The 13,068-nt window shown below is 39.5% G+C and overlaps 1 protein-coding gene across 5 annotated transcripts in view; it reads right to left on the reverse strand.

Moving 5' to 3' along the window:
- The window catches only part of LOC119776386 (serine/threonine-protein phosphatase 2B catalytic subunit alpha isoform), a 129,163-nt gene that overhangs the window by 14,410 nt on the left and 101,685 nt on the right, over positions 1–13,068 (reverse strand). For all 5 annotated transcript variants that reach the window (XM_038274772.1, XM_038274773.1, XM_038274774.1 and 2 more), the window contains exon 9: positions 2,171–2,296. In XM_038274772.1, the coding sequence (XP_038130700.1) occupies positions 2,171–2,296 (126 nt within the window). The remainder of the gene's footprint in view (positions 1–2,170; positions 2,297–13,068) is intronic.

Here is a 13,068-nt window from a genome sequence, read left to right on the forward strand (position 1 = left end):
ATTAAAGGATTTTAGATCAACTATGCAGTCTTCAGATATTAAGCTTTATTGGTTTTTTATTAGTTTGTCCTGTTTGTCTCTGTGATGTCCTGCGATGGACTGACGACCTGTCCAGGGTGTACCCCACCTCTCGCCAGTAGACAACTGGAGATAGGCACCAGCGTGTCAGAAAATGGATGGATGGATGTTTTTTTTTTTATTATTATTATTATTATGAATTCATCAATAAAATCCTTCAAATTTTCTTACCCCAACAAGGTGTCTCTATAAAATCTATTTCAGACAGTTCATCCCCCTTTAAGGGAAAGTAAATCTGTTATAATACTGTTATATATGGTTTACCTTAAGCAAGATATTTTGAGTTAAAACCCGAGTTAATGAAGAAAAATATATTTTTTCCTTCTTTTTTTTTTTGTTCTTACACCATAAATTGTTAACAAAAATAAGTAAATCCCAAATGACACTACATTCTGCCTCCTATTGCTATATTTCTCCTTATAATTTCCTCACTCTGAGGACATTACTGCCTGATGCTTCCCATGGATATTCCACCTGGTGGCTAACATAGATAACTGCATCTCGCTATAAGACACAGAAAGACTGACGGCACACTTCAGTGTGACTTCCAACATCTGTTTGAGTTGTCGTTTGAGCGGAGCTCCTAGGGTTGATTGACCTTCAGGCTGTAGGACTCCAGTGAACCACACTGATGAGCATTACCCACAGATGGAGAAAACACGGAACAACGGTCTGCTGAGAAACGCCTAAAGGCCTCACTTGACTCGGTTAAGGTCAGTGCTATGAATCAGCAATAGGAGCCTGGACAAATACGGCATCAGAGGGATAGTTTCCGCACCACTGCCGACTGACCTGAGGAAAATCACCTGTCTCGTTTTATGCATCATATGCAATCAAAGACATTTCATCCCAGTGTTGCGTCCCAGCAGGTTCTGAAACAGCTTTTTACCCGCTGCCATAAGACTATTGAAAAGTCACAAATCAAGACTCTGCATCACACTGATAACACCTTAATTGCTCTACATGGTGAATCTTCAAATCCCTTTAAATAGAATTCAACTCAGTGTTTCTACTGCATTTTGCACCATATCTACTTATTTATTTTTTGCTCTGAACCTTCCACATCAATGCCTTTTGCACGATGTCTCTCCTACACTGTTTACGTGTTGATTATTGCTGCACTTTATAAATATAATTGTTCATTTTTACTGCTAAGCTGCTCATTCACTGTTGAAAAGCTGTATGTAACAAAATGACAATTTGTCTAAGTCTAAACATCGTGTTACGGATGGTTTATAACTATCTGGAGAACATCCAGACTTGCAGCTGGTGGAGATGTTGTGACCTGACCTCAAAAAGGCTGCTCAATATAGCATCACATTTATTTCAAAATGCCCAGGAGCAAAATAAACATACTTGCATGTATGTTAAACTACTTCTGCGCAATGTTTATCTAACACCGCACAACACAATCACACATGTGCGAGAAACTGACGCTTCGAGAGGAGGAAATCGCTCTCCGTAAGATGTGTTTTGCCACTGTCCCGCATCCTGCCTTTGTCTTCACTTATGGATGACCAGCTGTCAGTCACTTCCCTTGTGATCGTGTCTGCAAGGCCCAATCAGGAGGAGGCATACAGAAGAGGTCCGTCTCCACCCGACCTATCAAAACATTTTCCTTCGCGCAGGGAGAAAATCAGTCTGAGGGCAGAGACGCTTTCGAGAGCGCAGCCGTCTTCGAGCTTGGCGGCTGGATAGAAAATCGTGCCCACGGTGAGCTCCCACGCTCGTGGGAGGAGGAGCTGGCGTGCATGGAGAATGATTTTCTCCTCTCGAAGTGGCAGTTTCTCACGCATGTGTGATTTTGTTGTGAGGTGGTAGATAAACCATGCACAGAAGTAGTTTATCATACATGAGAGTGTGTTTTTTTTATTTTATAAATGTGACGCCATACAAAACGCACAGAAATTAACCAGGGGGAGGAGTATTTTTTAACCCCTTTGGCTTCATTGGTGAGATGATTTAGTATATTTAACGCAAAAGAAATGTCAACAAATCATTAATCAGTTTTCAGTAAAAAAAAAACCCTTTCACTAGATTTCAGATAGAAAGAGCATTTAAATCTAGCCAGTGGTGTGTCCACAGATCTCACCTTTCTCCCCGACAAATGGCAAAGACCAGGTGAAAACGTCCATGAAGTTGGGCAGCCAGTAAGGATGAGGTGAGCAGTTGAACTGTCGGATGTTCATCACATTGTTCTCGTATTTCAGCACAGCCGCTGTGGATGCAAAACAAGTATTTAGAGGAATTAAATCTGCAATAAAAGAGCAAATATAATTACCTCTTGCCTAATGTACAAACTGAAGATTCTGTAGTTGCTTTAAATACCTCCCAAAAGGCTTGAACCAGTGGCAGATATTTTCTCAAGCCAAAGTTGTAAAAATTGCTCAGTAGTATCTTTAGCTTTAATTAGAAAACACTGAGACTTATTTGGCAGGCAAACTATCCAACTGCAAACATCCAAATCCGTCATTCAAAGGCGAGTCTGTTCAAGGTTTTTGTCAGTCAACCTCTGATAATGATATAAGAGATTCATAATAAACTACTGTAGAAAAAAAGAGGGACAACTGAATAAACAAATCATTAAAAAAATGCCTGTCTTTTCTCACCATCTTTGTCAATCTCACTTTGACGGCAGAAATAAATTAGGTGTAAAAATCACACTGCGGGGTGTGAAAACCGAGGTTAGAAAACCTCACAAGCATCAGAATTACAGCAATAATCGCATCATCTGCTTATTGATTAACAACCGAGCCAAATGGCAGCATCTCTATCGCTATTATACAAGTTATTCTTAGAGTTAAACACACTGACAGCTGGTCAACTTTTTCCACACATTTTGTAAAGTTATAACGCCAATCTAAAGTTAGGGAGAAAGTTTTAGAGCAGAGTTTGGGTATAAAAACAATGTCCCAAGCTTTCAGTATCTCACTGAAAACTGAATTCCTCATCTGAAAATGGAGCATGGCTGTGACTCGCCTCCAAACCTACAGAGTCAGCAACCTCTACCTCTCAAAGAGGCAACTTTCTGCTTGCACTTTCTAAGTTAAATTTGCCCAGGGTGCACAATAAATATATGTATGGTATTTTTCTGATTAACCTATTAATAGTCAGAAATTGAAAGTAGATTTAAAAAAGACGTTACACTAAAATGAACGTGAGGAGTTCTAAATAGAGCATTTTAATGGACAAAAAAGGCTTTTCATCATAAATGTTTATATATTTTATACAATTTTATCATAATTAATGAACTGAGAGAGTTGCTCTTTAAGCACTTGGTTTGTTTAAAAGTCTCTATACTCCAGTGAATCAATCGATTACTAAATTAGTTGAAGGTTATTTCAACAATCAAACACTGATGATTAATCCGACTGTTTCAGCCCAAAAGAACATTTTAGTTTTTATTCCTAATCTTAAAGCAAAGTGCTAACATTAAAGTATTCTTTTCTTAACAAACTAAAACACTGGCTGAATGAACAACAACACTGTGAACATTAAAAAGTTTAATCTGAACACTGAAAAGTTTAATCTAAACACCTGTTTTTATTAACCTTACTCATAGAAGCTAACTTGTATGCTTTATTTTTCTCCATCTGTGTAATACATTTAAATCAAAATATTTTTTAAGGGTGGGGTAATAAAAACAAAACAAAACAAAAAAAACAATAAACCTAACTGGTGCCCGTGGCTGCGTAGCCTTTGGCTATAAACCCTCTGTCACTGCAACAGTTGCCTGAGCGTGACAATGTTTAGTTGTACTTTTCCTGGTTAAAAGTAATTAAAAAAAAAATTGAATATTACTGTAAGCAACTGAATCTATACGCAAAAGAAAAATTTTAGCTCTGTATATATTTGGGTTTTACTGTTTTAAGGCTGATTTTTGACACCCCTGTGCTGTAAGAAGGTTACTTTGGAAAATATACCACAAAAAAAATGAGTCTTAGTTGCCATGTGCAGTTTTCCTTACACCCTGTAGGGGGCACAACCAACATGTAGAACTAAAAGGGCTTTGGTTTGGAGAGACCTAAGCGAAAGCTTTTGGATATATTTGTAAATTTTTTTATGCAGGAATAAAAAAAAAAGTGCAAATCTAAAACCATGAGAGCTGCAGTCAGATTAAACTATTAAATTAGCTGGTTCTTTCTGATTATATCTGGAAGCATTAAACTGAAAGGGGTTGAATACATAAATAGATTTACTTAGACTATGTAGTGCTTTGTTTTGATTCTATCAAAAGATCGTGATAAAATGCAGTGAATTTGGTTGTGATATGAAAGTGGCATTCCCATAAATTCACAGAAAATTAAACCTTTTATGCTTTTAATTTTATACAAGATAGATATATTCTTAAAATGCTAATAAAGTGCCTTTGTGATATGATAATAATTTGTATTAATGAGGAGAGTATCCTCAGTTTTTGATTTCTGTCTGAATTACAGTTTAAGAAAACAAGGGGGTTGCTTTAACATTTAAGAGGGACAAGCATTAACACCGGAAAACAACTGCTACTGCTGTCAACATGATTAGAAAGAATCCACACAGCCACTTTGAATTATTCAAGCTGCTCTATTAATCATGTAACAGGATGGGCTCTGGTGGGTGTGGTAAAGCTTAGAGGTCACAATGAAGGTGTGCAATTATCAAGCTGATTTTTCCCCCCATGCGAGGTCGGATTTGCAGTAATTTGCTTTGAATGTTTTTTTTTGATGATCTACTTACGGCTTTAGCATGTAGAAACAGACTGTGTATGGGAGGTCACCCGTGATAAATGCGCAGAGCGAGTGTGTAGGGGCAACCACCAGAGCTGCCAAATATAAATATATCTGTGCTGCATATAGAAGCCTCGGCCTCTCTGATGCACAAGGCCAGTCTGACGAAAGCCGACACCATGTGGCCCGGTCACCACGGGGGGACTTTCCTGCTTCAGGCTCTGTTTTGGAAGCAAAGTAACAAGACAAACGGGGAGCTACAAAGTGCAAAACTCCTGAGTCATCCCTCCTTTAAAATTAGCCTCCAACCAGGCAGGCTGTGTTGTAGTGTTTATAATCCTTTCGACCATTAGCTTTCTGATAGTTTTTTTGATCTAGCCTTTGTTCCTGATCAGCTTCAGAAATACATTTGGTGTTAAAGCTACTTTGCTTTAACTCATAAATAAATCAGACCTAAGCGGTCTCCTGAACTCAAAGAATAAGTGAGCATGGCGTTGGCATAATAGACAACTTGGCAAAGACCCTATTTAAATCCGATCTTTACCAAGATGGCGAAGACAATAAAGTTTGACAGACATAAAAGCAACTTTAGCATCATCAAACTGATCCTGACATACAGTAAGCAATCAACTGAAGGATGAAGAAGTTGTCAAAAAACATGACTTCCTCATATTGTCCATCTGTTGGAGAGAGACTCCAGGGTCTGCCGTTCTGTCTCCTCTGAGGAAAGCCCTAACCACCTCAAGTTAAGCGGGGACTTTATTACGTGTTTCCCCTACTGAATGATAGAGCTCCACACTTTATATCTCGGCTTTAGGAGAGAGACCCTTTAAAGGAAAGTCAAAACTGCTTTCATCTGGAATGTTGTTGCGTCTATATCTAAAGAGCCTTTTGTACAGGGGTCTCCAGGCCTGGTCTTGAAGATCTACTTTCCTGCAGCTTTTAGATACACCACTGATCCAACACGGCTGAATCAGATGAATGGCTCATTAACAGGCATTTACTGAACTTAATGCCCTGCTGAAGAGGTAATACAGTCATGTGAATTCACTTTGGCTACGTTCACACTGCAGTCTGAAGTGACCCAAATCCGATTTTTTTGCCCATATGCGAGCTGAATCTGATCTTTTCATTGCAGTCTGAACAACACAGATCCGATGTTTTCCAATCCGACTCAGGCCGCTTGGCTATGTGGTCCTGAATCCGATACAAATCTGATCTTTTCAAATGCGACCTGAGTCTGAAGGGCCAGGTCGCATTCATCCGACCTGAACGTCATTAATACCCGACAAAGGTCATTATTCTGCGTCTTGCTACGCAGAAGCAGCAAGAAAAACAAAAACCATGGCAGATAATGATGCGGAGAGCAGTATTTATGTTTAAACATGTTGAAAGAATGGGTTTTCGTGGTTGGAAAAGACCGCTAGATGCGCTCCGGCACTACAATTCCGTAAACATGGAGCAAGCTGGCCTGTGACGTCATTGTGTCCCCTACTGCGCATGCGGGACACTTGCGTTGTATGACTGCAGTTCACACAGGAGATCACGTACAAGTCGCATATATTTGGAAAAGGCAAAAAAATATCGTATTTCACAAAAAAAATTGGAATTGAGCATCAAGGCCTGCAGTGTGAAAGCAGACTTTGTTGCAGCAGGGATGCATCTAAAACAGTAAATCTTGAGGACCAGGGTTGGATACCCCTGTTTTAAAACGTCCACAGAACACTACTACTGCAAAAAAAAAGAAAAACTCTCCTGACCTTTTGGACAATTTTTCAAAGCAGATAATGTTATCTGGCTCATTTGAGCTAGTTGGGTCCTCAATTCATGACCAAAGGTTATATTCACCATATTTTGCACTCAGTAAATCAGAACAAGGACACAATCTGTCCGTCCATCAATCTCCTGCTCCATATTTTATCATCCCTCATGAAGACAACTCCTTCACTTATGTTTCCATTTGTCCGTTTTCCACATATCTCATCTATTAGTATGGTTTCTCAGCCATCAACTATGTAATCGATATCTTTTGGATATTGGTTGGAAGTTCCTGCAGTTAAAATATAGATTTTATTTATTTTCGTCTTTATGGCCAGGTGTAAGTATAGGATTAACACTGAATAAAAAAAAGGCATAAGTTTCAAGCAAGGCTTTTAAAGACCTTCAAAGACCCCAAGACATTTTAAGAGCCTTTTCTCCAGGCTGCTTACCAGGAGATTCCACCATGGGATTCATATCATCGTGTTCTGGTAGACAAAGTCCCATAACCAAAGATTTAAAGCTGGGACTTCTGTTGTCTTCACCTTCTCAAGTCCAAACTTAGAGCTCCCTGAATGGCTTAACCATCCGACTTGTATAATTAATGCGGTATTATCATCAATGCCAACAGAAGTCTGATGTGCGTCCCTTAGACAGAGCTGACGGTGCGCTGGCGGGCATTAAAGGCAGCCGCACATGTGGGAAGGCATTGCATAAACATCACTTTGCTGCATAAACATCGTTGAAGCGACTTGATTGAATGCAGCCATGGAGATCAAGAGAGGAAAACAAGACAAGAGCAGAAAAGGTCAGCTCCCCTGCTGTGACTACTTTCAATACGATTCCCTTTAAAGAAACTGGGAGGAAAATCTTTTCCTACATCGTGCAGGTGCTCTTTTTGTTATGAGGAAGCTCCCAACCTTAAAACAAATATATTTCTAATTCCAGCACAGCTTTGTTTATCGCCGCAGCCTCATGTGACCCTCCATTTCCGCCACTAGAGGTCTCTCCTGCTCTGGAAGCCCAGAAAGGAGACTGAGGCTCAAACCCTTTGAAACCTGACAGAGAGATATTGTAAAGTGATACCCGCTCATCAATTATTCAATAGGGAGTGCCTCCAGCCGGTTTCCCTGGTAACGAGCACTGTTGAATCTGTTTTGAGACCACAGGGAGATTCCCGCCGTCTTTCCCCAGCACCGAATCCTGCCTGCATATCCGTCTCCATTGCCTGCAGTGTAAAGTTTCAGTTGGTTAGTATTCAAAGGCGGCCATTCAGGTCTTCTGGGTTCATTACATTCAGTACTAGACCCTCAGAAGAGTGAGATCCATGGATGGAAGGCATTTACTGCACCCCTCATCGCTGAATTTTAACAGTCGAGCCTTCGGATTATGATTTATTATCGTACTTACAGTGGCTACTAAAAGAATTCACACCCTGTGCTCTAAGCATCATGATGCATCACAACCAACAGCTCAAAATGTATTCTATGGGATTTTATGCAATAACCAAAAAAAAAGGAGTGGATATTTTATTTATTTAGTTTTACATAAAGTCAAAAAAAAAAAAAAGGTGTGCTTTTGTAGTTCACTCAACCTGCTATAGAAGAACCATTTATTGAAATTAGAGCTGCAGGTCTGTAGGATCCTCACCATCTTAAACACAAGACACAGGCTTAAACCCACTGGATAAAAAGTTACTGAAAGCCTGGTCCTTTTTAAGTCTTGCAAAATAAACTTTACAACATTTGGGTCTGGACCCCTTACCCCTGTAAGACATGAATAAGCTTTGATCTCAACCATGGCAGGAGCGCTGGCTGTATATTCAGGCTGCTTGTCCTGCTGGAACATAAACCTGCACTACAGTCTCAAGCCTTTTGCAGCTGTCAGCAGATAGCCTACTAGCTCAAACCATTTTTACAATCAGGGTTTCTGCTCCATAAAGGTGAAGAAGTTTAGTTTGGGGGCACAGTGGTGAAGCAACTGCTCATCATACGCAGGCTCGACACAGGGTTCAACCCCAGATCTCTAAATCTTTGCCTTTTTGCTTCCTGTCTAAATAATGAGAAAACAAACATCCAAATAAAACTTGAAAAAGTCCACATATCTGAAGACTTTCGCTAACAACTGTACAGGTGCTGGTCATAAAATTAGAATATCATGAAAAAGTAGATTGATTTCAGTAATTCCATTTAAAAAGTGAAACTTGTATATTATATTCATACATTACATACAAACTCATATATTTCAGATGTTTATTTTGTTTAATTTTGATGATTACAAATGACAACAAATGAAAATCTCAAATTCATCATATCAGAAAATTAGAATATTACTGAAGACCAATAAAAACAAAGGATTTATAGAAATGTTGGCCAACTGAAAAGTATGAACATGAAAAGTATGAGCATGTACAGCACTCAGTATTTAGTTGGGCCTCCTTTGGCCTGTATTACTGCAGCAATGCGGCGTGGCATGGAGTCGATCAGTCTGTGGCACTGCTCAGGTGTTATGATAGCCCAGGTTGCTCTAATAGTGGCTTTTAGCTCTTCTGAATTGTTGGGTCTGGTGTATTGCATCTTCTTCTTCACAATACCCCATAGATTTTCTATGGGGTTAAGGTCAGGAGAGTTTGCTGGCCAATTAAGAACAGGGATACCATGGTCCTTCAACCAGGTACTGGTAGCTTTGGCACTGTGTGCAGGTGCCAAGTCCTGTTGGAAAATGAAATCTGCATCTCCAAAAAGTTGGTCAGCTGCAGGAAGCATGAAGTGCTCTAAAACTTCCTGGTATGTGGCTGCGTTGACCCTGGACCTCAGAAAACACAATGGACCAACACCAGCAGATGACATGGCACCCCAAACCATCACTGACTGTGGAAACTTTACACTGGACTTCAAGCAACGTGGATGAAGTGCCTCTCTTCTTTTCCTCCAGACTCTGGGACCTTGATTTCCAAAGGAAATGCAAAATTTACTTTCATCAGAGAACATGACTTTGGACCACTCACCAGCAGTCCAGTCCTGTTTCTCTTTAGCCCAGGCAAGACGCTTCTGACGCTGTCTGTGGTTCAAGAGTGGCTTGACACAAGGAATGCGACAGCAGAAACCCATGTCTTTCATACGTCTGTGTGTGGTGGTTCTTGAAGCACTCACTCCAGCTGCAGTCCACTCTTTGTGAATCTCCCCCACATTTTTGAATGGGTTTTGTTTCACAATCCTCTCCAGGGTGCGGTTATCTCTCTTGCTTGTACACTTTTTTCGACCACATCTTTTCCTTCCCTTCGCCTCTCTATTAATGTGCTTGGACACTGAGCTCTGTGAACAGCCAGCCTCTTTAGCGATGACCTTTTGTGTCTTGCCCTCCTTGTGCAAGGTGTCGATGGTCGTCTTTTGGACAACTGTCAAGTCAGCAGTCTTCCCCATGATTGTGTAGCCTATAGAACTAGACTGAAAGACCATTTAAAGGCTTTTGCAGGTGGTTTGAGTTAATTAGCTGATTAGAGTGTGGCACCAGGGGCCATCAATTTTGAACCTTTTCACAATATTCTAGTTTTCTGATATGATGAATTTGAGATTTTCATTTGTTGTCATTTGTAATCATCAAAATTAAACAAAATAAACATCTGAAATATATGAGTTTGTATGTAATGTATGAATATAATATACAAGTTTCACTTTTTAAATGGAATTACTGAAATCAATCTACTTTTTCATGATATTCTAATTTTATGACCAGCACCTGTATATTACTCTGTCACCAGGACACTGAAGACCAAAGGTGCAGAGGCATTGCAGCTAGCAGCATGACAAAATGTCGTGCCCAATAATTAATAATGTTCACTTGCTAAATATGTACAGACTGAGTAACAATCAGTAAGTTCTGGTTTGTCTTGTTGGACTCGATGTGAAAAGTTATATTTACAGCAAACTGAAAAGGGAAGCCCGGCAAGGGCCGGAGGAATAACAGATGGAGGAGCATCTGCAGGCAGGGGATACTCTCCTTCTCTTCCAGGCACGATGACAAGAGAGGGGAGAAATTAATTCCCCACAGCGCTCCTGCTTCCGGGCTGCTCTGTATTCCAGCGGCAGGAGCCGTTGGCTGATCATCCCGTTCCGTTTCACTTCACACGGCGAAGAAACGAAAGAATAAAGCGGTACCTGTCCTCTTTGCATTGGGATCTTTTCATACTTTTTTTTAAATGTAGATTTCAGTTTCAACAATTCTGATTCTATTCTTTTCCTAAATACGAAAGGAGTCTGAGAGGCATTTCCTCAACCTGTCAACTGCTCTCTTTCTAAACAGCAGTGGTTTCACGAGTCAAACTGTGACAGAGCAAACTGGGAAAACCGTCAGTTCCCTGCTGCTGCATTTCCATTTAAAACACAGCCTCCTTTGAGGGTCTGCTTGACTGACGGTCAGCCAGCACACACCTGAACACCCCACAGACACGTTTAAACGCTCCGCAGCTGAAGAAGCAATAGGTGGCTTCTTTAGAGAGTCACTTCCTCCTCATCATTCATAGGTTTGATTATTCTGCCTCAGCTACAACTTCCATTTACTCCAGCCTCCTCCACTTTGAGCAGAGGCGGATTTTTTTTCACCACATTATTTTCTTCCCACGTGGAGACGTCTCATTGGCTGATGCCTTGCCTCCAACCTCCATCCATGCAGGATTGATGGGAGCTGCTGATGCCTCCTCTTTCGCCTTTAAGATTTATGTGCCCACGCTACTGGCCATCAATCACAGGGACGCTGGTCGGTGGACGAAGCTGAGAGCAACGCGATTCATTGGGCCGGTTTGGGTTCTACTAATGAAGCTCACATACAGGGACTGGGTGGAGGAGCAGCAACAGCGAGAGGGAATTTAGATTTCCTTTATAGAGAAGAAACTTGCAAACAAAAATACAGTAACATGGAGATTTTACATCTTTTTACATCTAGTGTGCAACCTGCTGCTTTTTGGCCAAAAAGGTGAAGAAAATAAACAAAAAATGATTTGAGGAAAATATTTTAACTGAATTAAATACAGTAATTAAAACTGAAACACCGTTAGCCAACTGCATCTGTATTGTTCATTATCAAAACTAACTAAAATGTGCTGAAAATACAGATATAATACACTTCGTTTACACATTTTTGGTCACAACACAAGCCCGAACAAATGCAACAGTAGGGAGAAAATTGCAAAGTCTTACACAGGATTTGTGTAAGTATGAACTTAAGGGAGAGAAAAGAGAGTTAAAATTACAGAAAACATGTGGAATAAGGCCAAAAATCTGAGAGACCACTTAAAAGGTGCTCAGGGGAGGGCTAATTGAAAATACCTCAACAAGCTAGCTTCTCTGATGCAGCTGCAATGAGAGGGAGGCCACATCAAGGCCGCTTTAGGTAGGACATAATGGAGCACTTTCACCGTTCCACAGAAGCACCAAAGCAGGAGGACACTAACCATTAACTGAAGATCCATCCCAGTATGTGGCTGAAATTTAGTCCACATCATCATCATGTTCATATTTTTCCTGTGTTTCCAGCATGACACATATTCTAGACTTAAGGCAGTTGGACTTTTTTTGCTGGCTTTTTGAAAAAAAAAAAAAAAAAAAAAAAAAAAAAAAATATATATATATATATATATATATATATATATATATATATATATATATATATATATATATATATATATATATATATATATATATATATATATATATATATATATATACACATACATACATACACACACACACACACACACACCCATGTGGGATAGAGCGCCTAGAGGACTAGCTTTAGACAACAGGGTGTTAAAGGCTGCAAAAGGCTTAAGACTTGGACAGACCATTAACATACAGCCAGAGCCCCACAAATATGTTTTATCCTTTCTAATAGCCCAGTTAAGCCTAAATCAAATAAAGAATATTTTTCAAAACCAGAACTCTGATGTTCAATAACACTCTTGATCCAATCTTACTGATCTGAGGGGGTTAAATACAAACCTGTAAGATTCAAATTTGTTAAAAAGAATTTTCAAAACCAAACATTTCCTTCCAGTCACAGTCTTGCACTTCTTGTTGTCAACAGTATCTCATGGGGTGAAAAAGAATTTAAAAAATCAAAATTGAACTTAAAAACAACTCAAACCGTTTTTTATCTCAGGAGAAGGAAATAATATGTTCTTTTCCTACGGTTTGTCTCATTGCATTACTGCTCTTACACAAAATACTTAGAAACAGTAAATAGTTGGGGTCTGGGTTAATGACATTTTGAAGGGCAGCTTATTAAAAGTTTTTTTTAGCAATATCAATAAAACAAACTACCCTTATAGATGACATTTTATATGATTAGGTGCAGCAAATAAAAATATAAACAGGACAGACAATCACTACGAGACCACAACTAGATAAAGAGACAAAAAAATCTAAATAAACAAATAAGAAAGAAAACAGATGAGTAAAAAGAAAGTTTTGACACAAAGTTAAAAGATAAGAATTTAAGAACCAAAACGCAAACAGCAATCTTCCCC

The sequence above is a fragment of the Cyprinodon tularosa genome, unplaced genomic scaffold (genome assembly GCF_016077235.1).
Source record: "Cyprinodon tularosa strain WSP-4 unplaced genomic scaffold, ASM1607723v1 ctg93, whole genome shotgun sequence".
Taxonomy (NCBI): Eukaryota; Metazoa; Chordata; class Actinopteri; order Cyprinodontiformes; family Cyprinodontidae; genus Cyprinodon; species Cyprinodon tularosa.